Genomic DNA, 17585 nt, shown 5'->3' on the forward strand with positions numbered 1-17585 from the left:
CAGCGGGCGCCGCGGCGGGCGGAGGAGTAGGCGGCGGTGCCCTGGGGAGGGAGCCGCGCGCGGGCCAGACGGCTCCCGGAGGCTCCGCAGTGCCGCCGCCGTCGCCCGGGAGGCTCCGCGCGGGAGCCATGTAACCCGCGGCGGGCTCCGGGCTGCTCCGTCCTCGCCCAGCTCCCGGGCCAGCGCGGCAGCGGGGCCACGATGAAGAAGCAGTTCAATCGCATGCGCCAGCTGGCCAACCAGACGGTGGGCAGGTAGGTCCCCCGGTGCGCGCCCGCGAGCCTGCGGCCGGCGGGGCGCGCAGGTGATGGAGCCCGCCCGGCCGCCCGGCCTCCCTGCCCTCCGCCTTCCCTCGGTCCGCTGCCTGCCGGCCCCTGCGGCGGCCCCTCCGGGACGGCTCGTGGGTGCGACCCCTCCTCTCGGAACTTCCCAGCCCCGCGAGCCCTTCCCTGGCTCTGCCCGCTGCGCCCGGGCTCCGGTTGCCAAGCGCAGAGTGTGACGCATCCTTTACCTGCGTCCCCAGCTGCCCCTTCACCCCGTCCTCCCTGCCTTCGCCCGGGACTCCCCTTTTCTCCAACCCGGCCGCCGAGCGTCCTGGAAACAGGTGTTTGCTCTGACGGTGCCTAACGCTGCCGACCCGCAGTGGCTCTCGCAGATCCCCTCCCCTGCGCCGAGTTCAGGCTTCCCCGGGGGTCCGGGGCGAAGTGTGGGGCCTGGTCGGCTTGGCAGCGCGGAGCCTGCGCCTCCCGCCGTGTTTGTGTACTGGGACTAGGGCTGTACGAGATTCTGGATCTTGGCCGGGTTTCTTAAGGCGATAGGTGTTGGGGAGGGGATCGGGAGGGGGGAGGGGGGACGGGAAGGTGCCGGTGGAATGGCGCTGCGCTCGGCTCGGTCCCGAGACTGATTTCAGTAGAGGGAGGGAGGCTGCAGGAAGGGAGGTCCGGCTCCTCTGGAAGATGAGATAAGCAGAGGACCTCAGCCAGGTAGGGGAGGGCAAAGAGAGGCCCTATGGTCGGTCTGGCAGAGCCGAGCCCTAGGAAGCCGCAGGACCCAGGCTGCTGTCTCCGCCGCGAAAATGGGCTACATCTGGGCTAGTGTCTCCAGGAGCCTCTCCGCAGGGTGCCAACATCTATTAACGTTACATAAGGATTCTGGTGGGTCTCCTCCGAAGCCAGACATGCTGTGAACACAGAGGGGTTAGGCAGAGGGGATTTTTCATGGAACTTCTGCTCCTGGGGAGGGATTTCCCGTGCTGCTGTGTGGCGGAGGAATGGAGGTGTGCAGCTCTCGAGCGAAGTGGAAAGCCGAGAACCCAGCCTTGGGTTCAGTTCAAGTGCGGGCTTCACTCATGGAGGGCTCTCCACTAGGTTTTCGCGGAAACCAAATACCTTTCTTGGGTGGGAAGTGGAGCCTGAGCTGGCATCTGGTAGGGTGGGGGTGGGGACATCCCTAGGGAACAGGGCACCAGCAACTCCCAGGTAAGCATACTGCCCTAATTCCGGTGGGCATCCGAGGGCAGGGGATGCGCTGGCTTCTTCTGCTTCCAGGGACTCCAGATGGTTTCCAAGTAACAATGTCTAAAATTGACTTGGATTCATTTCCCTTTCCCAAACACATGGGCTTTCACATGAGGGATAATTTATGAATAGCAGAGTCAGATTAGCCCAGATTTCTGGCATGGTATCGCCACAGATAGAGCCTCACATGGGCTGCTTTTTGATGTTTCTGACACTGAAATAGTGTTTTCCCGTTTTGGTCCTTTAGCAGGTGACCCTCGAGCTGACTTGTCTTGAATATCTTGATTTCTGCATCACGCTGGGGCTGGGAGCAGGCATTACATCAGGGCAACTAAGCAATCAGGAGCGCCCCCCCCAAACCATAAACTGGGGTTGCTGGTCCAGTTTGGTCTTGTGGTTTCAGGTCAGTGTTCGAAGGGAAATATGAGCTAGGTGTGCAGGCTTTGTGACGTCCTCTATCCAGGACTTTTTCGAAGTGCAGAGATTTACAAGCTTAGGCTTAGAACCTTTTATTTATTTATTTATTTATTTACCCTCATCCACTGAGGGAAGGACACAGGAAGAGGGGAAGCTGGGTTTCAGAATAAGTGAGCTTATTTGAAAGCCCCTTCTTGGAAGTCCAAGCAGCTGGTCACCAAGAGGTACTTTCCGATTGTTGGTCAGGATGCTGGTGGATGCTGGCCGGTGGATGAATGCTGTCTTTATCAGACAACAAAGTGAGGGCCGGTTCACCACTGTGTCTCAATAATAAGTGTTCATTTTGATGACCTTTAGAGTAGATGTCTTAAAGCAAAAATCAGTTCATGTTTCTTTGCTGCTTAAGCAGACTTTCCAGTGGCATCTCCTTGCACTTAGCGTCCCAGGTCTTTCCAGGGACCTGTCAGACCTTACCGACTTGCCTCCTCCTTGTCTTTCCACTCACAATTTGTTCTTCCTGGTTTTCATTCACTGTGGTCCAACCACAGTGACCTTCCTTGCTCCAAACACCCCAAGTTCATTTCCATCTGGGGGCTTTGTTCCTGCCTTTTTCTCCCCTTGGGCTGCCCATATACCTCTTCCTGATCATTCAGCTCTTAGCTCAGAGGCCTTCGAGAGGCAGCCCTCCTCCATTCCCTGTCTGGCCCCTCATCCTGTTCAAGTTTGTCACCATGCCCCTCACTCTGAAATGCTCATAGCTTTCATCTTTTGTTTTCTTGTCTGCTTCCAATAGAATGTATCGATCACCAGTGCATGGCGCCTATAACCCAATGCCTTGTAGACAGTTGACACTCAATCCATGCTTATTGACAAGATTAGAACTGCTTCCTGTAGAGTCCACACTGGTAAATGAAAGGGGGCAGCATTCACTTTGACTTCCTGGGACTGCATGAGGAAGGAGTTCTGCGTGGTTTCTTAATTTCTTGAATTAGTAGAAGCCGTCGGATTGAATGTTTGGAAGTGGTAATTGCCTTATGGAGTTGCTTTGGCAAAACACTGGATTCTTGTCCTTGGGTGTCTGGGAAGTGATGACTTTCCTGTCTTTGAGGGAAAACAAGCAATAGGCGTGAGGGTCGCTTTTCCCCATGGCTCTTTATCCACTTGCCTTTCGAAAGGTTCTGGAGTTCTGAATCTGGAACTGCTTGTGCCTGGCTCTAATCACTTGAACAAAGTAGGAGTATCTGTGCTTCAAGGTCCTGTATGGAGTTACTAGTATTTTCCCCCCGAAAGTGCTCACATCTGAGTAGAGAGGACATCAGTGGCTGTGTAGGGAGGTTATAAAATGCATTGCCTTTAATTGAGAAGAGCTTCCTCTCCTGGGTGTGCTTCTCCAGTCCCTGAACAGGTTCCTTCTGCTTTCAGTTTTCCACTTTCACTGTCTTCATTTCACTCCGTCCTTCAGGAAGTGTTCCCTGGCCCCCATGTGCCTTGTACCACATTTCACAATAGGAAATGCTGAATCAAGAGTAGATGTAGGCATCTTTGGACAAATGCTCTCCTCCCTACTGGGTGACATGCACTATGATATGCAGGCACTCATATGTTCATCCATTTCTTTATTCATTCAGTAAATATTGAATGTCTGCTATGTGCCAGGCACTGCTGGAGTTCAAGAAACATTACAGTGCAGGGACACAAAATCCCCTTTCTCTTGGAATCTGTATTCTAAAGGCATGCTTTTTAAGTTGTACCACAGTTTTTATCTTGTTTATTTTTCCCTCTAGACTTCAAGTTTGTTGAGGGCAGGGACAGCTAACTGCTCTAATGCCTGGCATAGAGTAGTTTCTCTGAAATTCTTTGACATCTGAATGAATAAGGGAACCAAAGGTCCAGGTGTTGTGGATCGGGAAATTGTGCAAAGCGGTTCAGAGGCGGGAGAAATTCCTGTCACGTTGTGATGGAGTGGATGCCCAGAGGAGTGGACAGCAGCTGCACTGTGGGCTTTGGAAAGACGGGGCAGGTTTTAAGAGGTGGGCAGGGATCAGTTCATGCCTGATTTATATGCCATTTTGTACCTTCAGGGGCATCTGTCGGTTGCTGGGGTGAGAAGCACCCTGAAAGTCATAGTGTTTTTCTTGGAAGTTGCAGGGGTTTGTGTTGGGTGGAAAAAAAAACCCTGAGCAGAAATTTAGAGACCCCCTCACTGCAAGAGACAAGAGAAGTTAAACGGGGAGGGTGGGGGGTATGGATGTTCAAGAGCAGGGCAGTCGGGCAGGTTGAATTATTTGGTGTTGGAGGCTCTGAGCTGGGAGCCTCTGTCTCAAGCCCCACTTCCCATTCCTAGACTGCTCAGCCGGCAGCCCTGAGTGGGCTTGGTTTCTGGTGCACAGCCTGGCCGAGCGTCTTTGCCGCTGTGCAGCTTCTGGGACAGAGCTGCAGCGGCCAGGCATGCCGAGCTGGACACTCAGAGACAGAGCCTGTAGGTCACAACAGCCAAGCCAGGGAGCATCCGTTCCTTGAAGGCTTCTCTGAGACACGCGGCCTTGCCCATCAGCACGCCTCCTAAGAGCCACGACCCAATCAGTAGGACATCGGGGGCAGAATCAGAACCAATTCTAAATGAGTCATCAGACCGCTTCGTTCCCCCCTATTCTGTGTGTCCTGGGAGTCAGACCTGTCAGACCAATGCAGGCCTGGTCATGTCTTCCTTTTGGCCCCACAGGGCTGGACAGACCTACACTGGTCCCCCAAGGAGCACTGTGCACATTTATTACGTCTCCGAGCAAAGTTTTTCCATTTGAGTTTTATGGAAGCGTGTGTCTTGCCACCTGCTCTGGTGTATAGATGTGAGATAACAGAATGTACTCACCAATTGATGAACAGGCTAGCAAATCTGGAGAGAATATTTTTTTTGCCTGCATCTTCTGAGCTCCTTACTGTGCAGATCTGGGTGGCTCTCAGCAATCCGTGTGAGGCTGCCTGGGCATTCCTGCAAAATGCTGTTATCCCAGACCTGCAAGTCATTGCCACAGAGCCGTTCTCTTCACCAGCAGTTAATGACTTCCCTCCCGCTTCACCCTCACCAAGGAAATGTATCAATCTTCATTAGTATTTTCCATGATGGGTGATAAGGACCACTTTTTTTTTTTTCTTTTGCCTCTAGAGAAAGTGAGTCAGCCACCATGTGAGTGAAACAGTAATTTGGGGTTGTTCCTTTTCGAGGGGATTAGTAGGCATCCCTCTTATTAATAATGAACAGTTGATTTCAAATGCTATATTGATAATGACAGCAAATAATAAAGTGTGCTTCAGCTCTGCGTGGAGTCAGGTATAGTTCAGAGAGAAGGTTGTGGGGAGAGGGAGGAGAGCAAGGGGCTCTCCCTCCAGGAGCTGGGCGTCTCAGTCGGCTGGCAGCGGGGACCCCACCAGCCCTGGGAAGCGCGTGGCCATCTAGCAATTTAAAACTATCCTTTCTGTCCGGGAAGCAGATGTTTTTGCTTTCATTTTCCAACTTCAGAGTTTATTTTTAGAGTAAATGTTTATTTTCCCACAGAATTCAATTTACTTTTTTTAACTCTCTTTCTGGTTACATAAATGATATTTGTTTATGGTAGGAAAGTTATAAACTTATAGATGGGCAAGGAGGAAAAACATGACCAGTAATCTCACTACCTGGGGGCCACATTTACTCTTCTGGATATCATTTTCTAAGCTTTTAATAGGCATGTACTCTTAGACCATACCCTGTATATTCTTTTGCATTTGGCTTCATTCCCTTGTGAGTTACATCTTGAATGTTACCTCATGTCAAAAACTATGTATCATCAACGATGTATCTGTAGTATTCTTTTTCAAGGGTATGTAATATTCCAGTATAGTCGGTCAATTTCCTTTTGCTAATCATGTAGCAAGTACTTTTCATTGGTTTGCTTTCCCAGCATGAACTCTTAGAAGTAGAATTTCTGGGTCAAAGAGCATGTGAGTTTTTAAGACCACGTGAATGTATATTTTATACACACACACACACACACACACACACACACACACATTTTGTATTTACCTCCTTAGCAGAATTGCCAATTTCTTCCCCTTTACCCTCGTAGGAAGTAATATCACAACTTTGTTAATGCACAAATGAAAAACTTCTCTTTGCTTCTCTTTCAGTTTTCAGTGATGTAGAGCAGTTTTTGAATTGGCTGGGCATTTCTTCCCTTTTCTGAATTGCCTGCATATGTCTTGCCCATTTTTCAAAAGTCCTGTCACAACAGCTTTCCTTTTGATTTTTAGGTAATTTTTAAAAAAGATTTTATTTATTTATTTGATAGAGAGAGAGATCATAAGTAGGCAGAGAGGCAGGCAGAGAGAGAGGAGGAAGCAGGCTCCCTGCTGAGCAGAGCCCGACGTGGGGCTTGATCCCAGGACCCTGAGATCATGACCCGAGCTGAAGGTAGATGATTAACGGACTGAGCCACCCAGGTGCCCCTAGGTAATTTTTAATATATTCAGCATATATATGCTTTGTCACAGGCCTACCCATCTCCCTGTAGTTTCTTTTTGCCTTCTATATTTTGTCTCATAATATTTTGTGATCTGAAGCCTATCAATTTAGGGTTTATGCTTAAATATTATGCTTAGGAATGTTTCTCCAGCCTGAGATTATGTAAATATTCATACTTTTTCAGTACCATTTATATAATTTAATTTACCATCAGACTTTAAATTCATCCATTATTAATTTTGGTGAATGACATGACTAGGGTATCTCACATGTAGTTTTTCTTTAAAGAAAAAAAAAATAGTAGGTGCACCTGGGTGGCTCAGTCGGTTGAGCGTGTGACTCTTGAATCGGGCTCGGGTCAAGATCTCAGGGTCATGGGATCAAGCCCCATGTAAGGTTCCGTGCTCAGCAGGGGGTCTGCTTGGGATTCTCTCTCTGCCCCTCCCTCCTGTTCATGCACGCAGTCTCTCAAATGAATAAATAAAATCTTAAAACCCAGGTCGTTACCTTACTATCGAATTGAATAATGTACTTCAATCCCACTGTATGGAGAGGTCATCATGTACTAAAAGATTTCACATACTTGGATCTGTTTCTAGGATTTCTGATTTGTCCTCTTAACTTGTCAGTTAGCAGGACTGAGATTAGCCCCTGCCCTGGTGAGTTGCTGTGGGTTGGTGTCCCTTGCCTTGGGTGGGTGGAGCAGTGAGGTTGGTCCGGTTCCCACATCTCAGCTGCATCCAGAGCAACTCCTTGGCTTGGCCATCAGAACTCAGCAACTTTGCCCGTGGATCTTGCTGGGTCTTTACCACAGCCAGTCTATACATTATTCCCTTATAAATTAGAATTGCTAAGGTTTCCTTGGCTTTGCTTATCTGTTTATTTTTTTCTCAGCATTTTTATAAGTGAATATATTAAGACGGAGGAGATTGACAAGTTTACGCTAGCGAGTATGCTGAGACTTCTTCCCGTTTGGGACTAGGGTACGCTTATGCAAGTCTGTTTATGAGCCGATAAAATAGTGTTTAAGTCTTGCACAGTTTTGCTTTTGTTTTTAGGTAATTTGTCATTGTCACTACTCTTGCCTTAATGATTGGAAACTTTTATTTTTTTTACTCTTTATTTTTTACTCTTTATTGGTGGAATGTAAGAAAGTTATTTTTTTAACTCTTTATTGGTGGAATATAAGAAAGTTATTGATGTTTGTGTAATTGTTTTAACAACCACTGTCTTAAACAATCTCATTACTGGGGCGCCTGGGTGGCTCAGTGGGTTAAGGCCTCTGCCTTCAGCTCAGGTCATGGTCCCAGGGTCCTGGGATCAAGCCCTGCGTTGGGCTCTCTGCTCGGCGGGGAGCCTGCTTCCTCCTCTCTCTCTCTCTCTCTGCCTACTTGTGATCTCTGTCAAATAAATAAAGTCTTTAAAAAAAAAAGAAGGAAAAAAACCCAATCTCATTACTTTAGCTAATTAATTAATTAATTATGTTATGTTAGTCACCATACGGTATGTCATTACCGTATGTAGGGTTCCAAGATTCGTTGTTTCCATTTAACACCCAGTGCTCCATCTAATATGTGCCCTCCTTAATACCCATCACCAGGCTAACCCATTCCCCACCCTACATCCTCTCTAAAACCCTAAAGTGCTGGAACAAACAATCTTAAAATTTGTATGGAACCAGAAAAGACCCCGAATTGCCAAGGAAATGTTGAAAAAGAAAAAGCTGGGTGCATCACATTGTCTGATTTCAAGCTCTGTTACAAAGCTGTGATCACCAAGACAGCATGGTTCTGGCACAAAAACAGACACATAGACCAATGGAACAGAATAGAGAGCCCAGATATGAGCCTTCAACTCTATGGTTAAATAATCTTCGACAAAGCAGGAAAAAATATCCAGTGGAAAAAAGACAGTTCCTTCAATAAATGGTGCTGGGAAAATAGGACAGCTATATATGGAAGGACTCATTACTTTTAAATACTTTTTTACAGAAATTGAGGCTATCAACTTTTCCAGGTAGACATTCATATTTTCTGCAAATAATCTTTTCGCTTCTTCCTTGCCAGTGTATATACTTATTTTATTTTCTTGTCTAATTGCATTGTCTAGGACTTACAGAACAGTGTTAAGATATTGGGGCAATAAGTCGGCTTCCGTATCTTTACTCTTCTTCATAGAAATGCATAATAAGTGGCTCAAGAGATTTTGTTCTTTAATCACATTACATATTACATAATTTTATTATTTTACTCTGGGTTTTTCTTTGGTGCCAAAGTTAATCTTGATTAAATGTATTCTCATGTTCTTAAAGATCATCATATCTTTTCCCTTCAGCTAATATAGTCTTTAATTTTAGTCTTTAATATTTATTGAGCACTTACTATGTTCCAGACATTGTTTTCATTGCTTTCACTAGGAATACACCAGTGATAGAGTTCTTACCCATGAGGAACTTGTGTTTTCTGAGTTTGATCCCTCTACAGATTTTCTAATATTGAGCTCTCCTGGTCTTCCTGCAGTCGATCTGATTTGACTAAGGTTTGTTAATTTTTAAAAATACTGCTAGATTTAATTTGTTGTTTTATTGAGGATTTTGGCATTCCGTATTCATAAATGAGAACATCTGAATTTTTTTCTTTTGCTACACCTGCCACATTTTGATAACCTTGTAAAATGAATTGCCCACTTCTTTCTGTTTCTGTGCAGTGAGTTTAGGAATTAACATGTTCATTGAAGGTTGGAAACAACTTTTCCAGGACATTTTTGGAGGTAGATCTTTGACAGTTTTCCCAATTTCTACATCAGACTATTTATGTTTTCTGTCTTTTCTTAAGTCATTTTTAGTAACATAGTTTATAGGAAGGCATTCATTTCATTTTGCTTTTAAAATTTAATGGAATCTTCTCCAAGTATAGAGTTGTGGCTCTTAATCTGTACTTCTTTCTCTTTCTTCACGCTAACCAGCTTTGCCAGGGGCTTTACTCTTCTCCACATCCCATAGAATCAGCTCTTAGGTTTAATCTTTTCTTTCTTTCTTTCTTTCTTTTTTTTAATTTCCTTCTCATTAGCTCCTGATCAATGTTTTCTTCTTCTGTTCTTCTTCAAAATTTTTCATAAATTTTGCCTTTTAAAATATTTTTTCCTCCTGATTTCCTTGGGCTGATTGTGTACTTGAACTAGTCTTTAGTCCTCTGTGTTGTATTCGGGTAGGTTAGGCTCTGTTGTATATCTGCTCTGGTAACGTGTGAACTCTGGAACCTTAGTGGCTAAGCATTGCAGAAGTTTATTTTAAGTTCACCCGTAATTTGAGTGTGGGGACTTCCAAGGACCGCTTTCCTCCATGTGTGATTTAGGGATCCAGTCTGCATCCATCCCTCTACCATGTCTGCACCTCCCTCATCTCAATATGTGGCCTCTAGTCACTGCTACTGGCTTTTAAATGCCTGGGCCCGGAATTTACAAATGTCACCTGTGCTCATGTTTCATTGGCTAGAACTAGTCACAAAGCCCCCTTGGGTTATTACAGGAGATGGGGCCCTCTACCATGGCTCTATAACCAGGAATATAGTCTCTTTCCTCTCCCACTGCCCATCTTTGAAATCCTTCTTGTTCTCCGGCTCCCCATGGTGCCCTCTGCCCTGCACCCTCCCCAGCTGTGCCTAGGAGAAGGTCATTCTTTGTCAACCATGAATGACTGGAGTTCTTGATTTTTGTTGTCCTTTGTAGGAAACTGTGAGATCCTTCAGGAGAGCATCTTTAGGATAACAAACTTATTGCTGTCCACTATTTCTCATGTCAAGATTAATTTCTGATTTTTTTTTAAAGCCTTTCTTACAGTGGGGGACAAGAATAAAGAGGACAGAAATTCTCTCTCATCTTGACACACTGGAATGTCACCTACTTTATGAGATTATTGCCAGGGTTAAATAAGATAATAAATATAATATTCTTAGCATAACCCCTGAGAAATCCTAAGCACTCAATAAATCGTGGGTATTACCACTCTCCCTTGCTGTGCAGCAAGTCTCTTTGACAGGGGACATTCCTTTTGATTTTATTTATAGACCGAAGTACCTGGGTATTACAGCTTAAAATTCATACCCATTTGTCTTATTTTCCCAAAGTCACAAATGTGAAAGAATCTGGAGGTATCAGTAATGCTCATGGCCTCCTTCATTTAATATCCATGAATAGTTACTGTATTACTTGGGAAGGTCTAGGTTATGTCTCTATGACAGAAACGATCGAGATCACTGCACCTTACAGCCCTGCCTGGTGGGCATTGAGAGTAGTCTCTCAAGCACCCAGGCTACCGCATAGCTCTGTTCTACCTCTGCCTGTCTGATGGCAGAGGCAGTAAAGGAGGGTGTGGTCCATTATACCCTGGCTCCCGGTGTTTTCTTCTGGAAGTGAGGGTCACTTCTACTCATATTTCATTGGCCAAACTAAATCACCTGGCCACACCTCCCTTGACGTGGGGCAGGTAAAGACAGTACTTCATGGACCCGGAAAAACAGAACCACAAAAGCCACAGTGATGTCACCTGTCACCGAGAGCTGGGCTGTATGCTTCATAGGCATGGTGTTTATGGACTCATTGCAGCATCTGCAGGAATGGGATGCTAATATTTATAGCCTTATTCTACAGGTGGGGAATGGAGGCTCGAAGTGGTGTCCACGAAAGGGGCAGAGCCAGATTCGGGCTGGGTCCTAAGTAGGTCAAGCGGAGGCAAAGGCTTCCTCTGGTCTTGTTCTCCCTCACAGTGGATCTTTGTGGCTTGGGGGATTTCTGTGGCCTCGAGGTCCTTCCATTTACTTCAGTTCAGGTGGTTTTGCAAATGCTAATTAACTGCTCTTGACTTGAATAAAAATAAAAATGTCACATTCCTTTAAGGTAATGGGTATCTTGCCTGTCCCCTAAACCACAAAGAGCATACAGTGAAATTTCTGCTGGTAGAAAATTCTTCACTTTGTTTCCTCACTGCAGTTTCAGAGAAAGGGTAAGAGAAATGCCCTTTGAAAGTAGTTTTCTTTCTTTCTTTCTTTCTTTCTTTCTTTCTTTCTTTCTTTCTTTCTTTCTTTAAAATCTTTGTGCTCGCTGTGGAAAGCAAGCATTGTGGGTACCCGCCAAAGCCCTTACAGACTCCTGCATAACGCAGTAAGCCAGGAGACCTTAAAAAATAAGGAATATGCGAAGCAGACAGAGCTTTTAGCTCCTGGTGCACGTTGCTGTGAGTGCAGAAGTACGTGTATGCCCACTCACGGTCATAACTCATAACTGCTCTTTACTGAACATGCCCCGTGACCGACACTCGGTGTGGTGCTCTCCAGACAGTCCTGCTTAGTCCTCACACACTCCCGGAGCAGGTTGTGAAGTTCTGCAGCTTTCAGAGGGAGCTGCACAGCAGGTGCATTGCTGCTGCTGGCTACACTGTTGCGAGTTCAGATTTGCTCCCAGGTGGATGTTACTTAGCACCCTTCTCTACTGACTATAGCAGAAAAAGTTAAATGTCGAATATCAGTAGAATGATTAATTGTAGCACATCTACACAGTTGTAACAATCTCAGTCTTTTCATAACACTCCAGAAATTTAAGGGCTGGACAGAAATGTTTGTGATAAGAACAACAGGATACAGAAGTGCATACAGAGTTGAGATTGCACAGTGTTTAAAAAAAATTGCATAGAAAAGACTGGAAGGAAATCAGGGAAACTGGAGGGCTTAGCATGCGGTATTTATCTCTGGATAGGCTTATGAGTGGCTTGATTTCTTGCTGCCTGTATTTTTTTTAAAAAATTCCAAATTCTTTAAACATGTATTTTATATGTGTTTATATATATATATATATATATATATATATATACACATGTATATATATATATTTTTAAAAATCCTCCCAGGATTCAAAAGGGGGCAAAGGTAAAATGTAGCTGGAATTTCTCATAATGATGTTTTAAGTTCGGGGCCCTAAAGGTCTAGATAAATATGCTTGAAGTTCTCTTGAGCCTTGGTTTCAAACATGGGAAACTTCTTATCTTTATGCTCTGGAAAGGACATGATGTCAGATCTCATTTTATAAAATAAAACAGTCTGTCATTAGGAGTGATATGCTAATAGCCTTTTCGGGTTGCTAATTCTAAAGACATAGAACATTTTGAAACTTTGTACGACTTGAGCTGAGGACTTCCCCATGACAGCTTAAGGGTTCTCTGGTTGCAGCCCCAGGAATGGATTTGGGCTTATCCAAGCAGAAGAGGAGATTGGGAAGGATGGGGGTGGTTCACAGAATGGGAATGACCAGGAAGTGTTTCTGGAGCAGAGGACACCTTCAAAAACTTTGCTTCCAGGCGCCTGGGTGGCTCAGTGGGTTAAGCCTCTGCCTTCAGCTCAGATCATGGTCTCAGGGTCCTAGGATCAAGCCCCGCACCGGGCTCTCTGCTCAGCAGGGAGCCTGCATCTCACTACCTCCGCCCGCCCCACCTGCCTTTCTGCCTCCTTGTGATCTCTCTCTCTCTCTCTGTCAACTAACTAAATAAAACCATTTAAAAAAAATTGCTTCCCAATTGTTATTTGTCATTGGATCACTCAGGTGAATCTGTCATGGACGAGCATTCCCTTGGTTTTAGTTCAGAGCATGTAACCTGACCTTCCCTTTCAGGCAATGGGAGGGTAGAGAGTTCTCTGAATTTCATGTGCCCAAAGACAGCAGTGGGTGCTGAGGCTGTTCCCAAAAGGAAAATCAAAGGCTTATTCTCAAAGGACCAGGAAAAGGCTATGGCCATCTAGTACATCGAGACATTGACCATCCTCTAGTCAATGACTCAAAGACCATGTCTTCATTAGCTTGCCAGAGATCTCCAAATAGCCGTGATCTAGAGAACGTGGTTCCTGGTGTTCAGAGAAGTCATTTTCTGCCCCTGCATATCCATTGGGTTACTGTGAAGCTGTCTCCAGATTAAATTTACCCATGTTTTCTTTTTCATGTCTGAGTCTTAATTATAGTCTGTGTCTCTACCCTTGACTATTGCCATGGCCTTCATTTGTACTCTTGCCTTGAATCTCTCTCTCTGACTTCCTGAGAAATTGGCCAGACTATATTTTTGAATCCACAGACAGAAGAATGTCCTTTTCCTTTTTTATCAGGTTTTGTTCTGTGGGGGTGGGGTTTGACCACTAGGACTGTGGGAAATGTGACACGCTGTCGGTTCATCTTAGAAATGTACCGGCTGCGTTTGTACTTAAGGCTCTGAGAAGTTCTGCAGTGAAGAAGACGGCTGATCATTTGTATCACTTAGAATGCCTTGAATTATAGTAGCAGGTGTCAGTTCAGAGCAGCTTAAAGTACAAGATAACTTTATTTCAGATGACAGGGCGTCCAAAGGTGGGGAGAGTCCAGGGGCCTTGTGATCAGGGCCCCTGCTGTCTTCCATTTCTTTTGCCTTGGCTTTGCCTTCATCTTTGCATTGGTCTTTTCCTCAGGTTGGCTTTCTTTCCTGCTCAGAATACAGCCGTTAGTGGCAGCTGAAGTAATTTACTTCCATGCTCAGAAACCATGTAGGAGGCAAGAGAGGTGCTGTGGTCCTAATCTTTGTGGTGAAGGTGGGGCCTCATGAATGGGATTCGTGCCCTGATAAGTGGCTCTGCAAAGCTCCTTCATCCCTTCCACCATGAGAACACCAAGGCACCGTGGTGATCCAGAAAACAGCTCCCCTCCCCCAACTAGATCAGCTGGCATCTGGATCTCAGACCTCCAAGCCTCCAGAACTGTGAAAAATCAATTCCTGTTGTTTCTAAGCCACCCTGGTCTGCTGGGTTTTGTTAGTGCAGCTTGAACGGACCAAGACGAGAGGAGCAACCCATAGGGTTCCGGTCATGGGAGAAGATAAGGGTCCTTTCCTCCAGTCTGAGCCACATCATTCCATGTGTGCCATTGACCATTACCACAGGTCGGAGGGAGGGGAGGCTGATGGGCTACCAGCCTGGGTCTTTGAATTAGTCAGTGGCCGGGGAGGTAGGATTCTGAGGACTGGCTTAGAGCCATTTATGAACCTTTCTGGAGTTGGGGGGGGGTCCATCTTCTGAGTCGGGGACCTTCACGGGAGAGGCGAGGAGACTGACACCACGACAAAGATGAGATTTCTGTTTGGAAGGGAGAAGGAGCAAGGCATTCTGGTCAGACTGTTAGCAGTGTCCATGGTCACTTGTTTGACCCAGCCTCTTGAGTGGGAAGCCTATTCTCAATGGTACATGCATTCCTGCAACCAGACTTTGTAGCACTCAATCAGGGGGATTGAGTAAAGTTCGAATCTTACTTTGCAAGTATCTTCCTTCACCATCAATCAAGCCTTGCCTCCCCTTCCTGTTTATCAGAACTGCTTAGAGCGTTGGTTCATAGTGTTGTATCAGACTTGGTTATCATAGTATAGTTAAAGTGTTGCATACGTCTCTCTGTCGTAATCTTGTAGTCCACGAGCCTGCAGATGCCCAGCCCAGTGTCTGGAATGTGGAAGGGTCTGAAGAACTCTTGTCAACTTCATACTCATCGCTCAGGGGAGATGTCCCCCCGTCCCACCTCTTCCCACTTTTGCTCCTTCCTTTGTGCACCCACGGTGCTGTGGTTGTTCTCTTTTATCCCTTTGTTGCCCTGCTTTGATTTCTAGTCGCTGTTGGTCCTGTTTTCCTCTCTGGACTGGAAGCTGTATTGACGGGGGCTGGGGCTTATTTTTCTGTGTCCTGTCTCTGGTGTCCAAGGTGCTTATCAGGGTCCTGGAAATGAGGTTCAAACAGGTGTCAGAGTGGATTTTTTTTTAATAAGATTTTATTTATTTGAGAGAGAGCAGGGCAGAAAAGAGAAGGAGCACAAGTGGGGGTGGAGTGGCAGAGAGAGGAGTAGCCGGCCCCCCGCTGAGCAGAGAGTCCGATGTGGGGTTTGATTCTAGGACCCTGAGATCATGACCTGAGCCAAAGGCAGATGCTTAACCGACTGAGCCGTCCAGGTGCCCCAGAATGGACTTTTTTTTTTTTTTTAATCACCACAAAATTGACGTTTCCCATGCTAAATATTTAGCTGTGAGCTTATTGTGACTTGATGATCTCCCAAGACTGTATTCTATTAGCAAAAACGGGACATGGCTTAAGGCTTAGTTCTTATTGTGCTACCTTCAATTCAGGAGTATAATTCTCTAATCATACGTATGAGTAGCGAAGACTGATGGACTTCTACTTCCCCTTATCCCTTATGCCATTGCGTAGTCACATACGCTGGGAGGAATGTGTAAGGTGTGACAACGTAGTGAGTAAAGGAGCCATTCATCAGGGCACCTGGGTGGCTCAGTCGACTAAGCAGCTGCCCTCAGCTTAGGTCATGATCACCAAGTCCTGGGATCAAATCCGGTGTTGAGCTCCCTGCTTACCAGGGAGTCTGCTTTACCCTCTCTCTCTCCCTCTGCCCCTGAAGCTTCTCTCTCACTCTCACTCTTGTGCAATCTCTCTCTCTCTCAAATAAATAAATAAATAAATAAATAAATAAATAAATAAATAAATAAAATCTTTTTTAAAAAGTGGCATTCATAGAACAGGTATCTGTTGACCACCTATGTCATCAGTTGGATCCTTGGGAAGCAGATGCTGAAAAGAACAAGTATGATGTTTGTTAGGAAGCACTGTTAGCTTCAGCATCTGTGGAAGAGACGGAAGGGAGTGGGACTATGGGGAGAGAGACGTTAGGCTGTGCTGTGGACCCAACAAAGGTCTCCACTGGTTCCACAGGGGGTACTGGAGCTTGGGTGTCTCTTCGACATTGTCTTGAGTTGGGGAGAAGGGACTGAGCTCTTACATCTCTGCATCAAATGGTCACTGGAGTTGGGCTTTCCCTGGAAAGGAACGTTAAGTGGTAGCCAACCGAGGCTGGTCATCTGGCTGCATTTCTAGCAGCTGGGGAATAAGGTTTTCATTCCTGAAGGGGAGTCTGTTATCTGCTATACATACCTTGTGCCATATCTTATGCTAGAAGCATGAGAGTGGGAGAACAAGTAAACAAGCCAGGACCAGGAGTGGTGTGTTGGACGAGAGGGGAGTTGTTCATGGTACAGGAGAACATCACTGGGTTTGGCTGGAGTGGGGTTTGGAAGGAAGTCCTGCAAGCTAATACCTGAAGGGAGAGACCCTGTTAGGAAAAGGCAAGTGGAAATGGTGTGTAAGAATGCCCAGGGATGTAGGGGGTGGTGGCTCCTTCAAGGAAGTCAAGTAAGCGCTCTATGTTGGGAATGTCACTGGGAATAGGGATGAGGCTTATCAATCAGGTGACTGTCTTGCCTAGACAAGACACCTCTGAGAGTGCCTACAGAATTGATAGGGGTAGGGCAGCAGGTAAATACCTGAGCAAAGTTTGTAGTTACCCTACTTCTAAGACATGATTCGGTAGGGATTTTACCCAAGGACCAGTGGTAAATTACTGAGTGATCATTGACCTTGTCTTTGGGGGTTATAAGCCTGGGTCCTGAGGTTTATATCATGTCTCCATCACGTACAGATTGCAAAACTATAGACCAGTCACTGAGGTTTTATAAGCCTCAATTGTGTTATTTGCAAAGTGGGATATTAATAATTCCTGGATTATGATACTGTTTGAATGAATTAATACAACAAAGTACTTAAAATAGTTTCTGGAATGGAGCAGACCCTGCTGCTGTTACTTTAAACAGAGGAACAGCAAGGTCAGGTTTGGGTTTGGAATGATGAGTCTGGATGCAGAGCAGAGAACCAAAAGGAGGGAAGCAAGCCTGGTGCAGAGACACTAGTTAGGAGATGATGCTGTTGGTTGGGAGACTAGCTGGTTATCCCAGTGAGATGATGGAGCAGATCTAGGGCCGTGAAGAGGCGGAATCTGCAGAGGTTCAGAGATATCAAAGACATTGAGTCAGGAGACCTTGGTAGGACTTGGGGGAGCGGCAGGAGATACGCTGCTGCTTATCTTGGGTTTGGACCAAGTGGATGTGGATCCCAGTCACTGAGAAGAAGCCCAGGAGAAGGGCATGAGGCAGTCGGTGGGTAGCTGGGATGAGGGGCAGGAGCTTGGGAGAGAGGTCTGGGAGGTGATGGAGCTGGGGAATGGTCAGCAGGTGGGTAAAACTGAAGCTTGGGATTGAGGGGGAG

At 46.0% G+C, this 17585-nt stretch overlaps 1 protein-coding gene across 4 annotated transcripts in view; it reads left to right on the forward strand.

The window, feature by feature from the left end:
- The first annotated feature begins 50 nt into the window (after positions 1 to 50).
- ARHGAP44 (Rho GTPase activating protein 44) overlaps positions 51 to 17585 on the forward strand; it is a 167733-nt gene continuing 150198 nt past the window's right edge. Inside the window, exon 1 of one of the 4 annotated variants that reach the window (XM_044249135.1) lies at positions 51 to 254. In XM_044249135.1, coding sequence (XP_044105070.1) covers positions 202 to 254 — 53 coding nt within the window. In that variant the 5' untranslated portion in view covers positions 51 to 201. The remainder of the gene's footprint in view (positions 255 to 17585) is intronic. The other 3 variants (XM_044249134.1, XM_044249132.1, XM_044249133.1) reach the window with 3 other exon arrangements.

The sequence above is a fragment of the Neovison vison genome, chromosome 5, assembly GCF_020171115.1.
Source record: "Neovison vison isolate M4711 chromosome 5, ASM_NN_V1, whole genome shotgun sequence".
NCBI lineage: Eukaryota > Metazoa > Chordata > Mammalia > Carnivora > Mustelidae > Neogale > Neogale vison.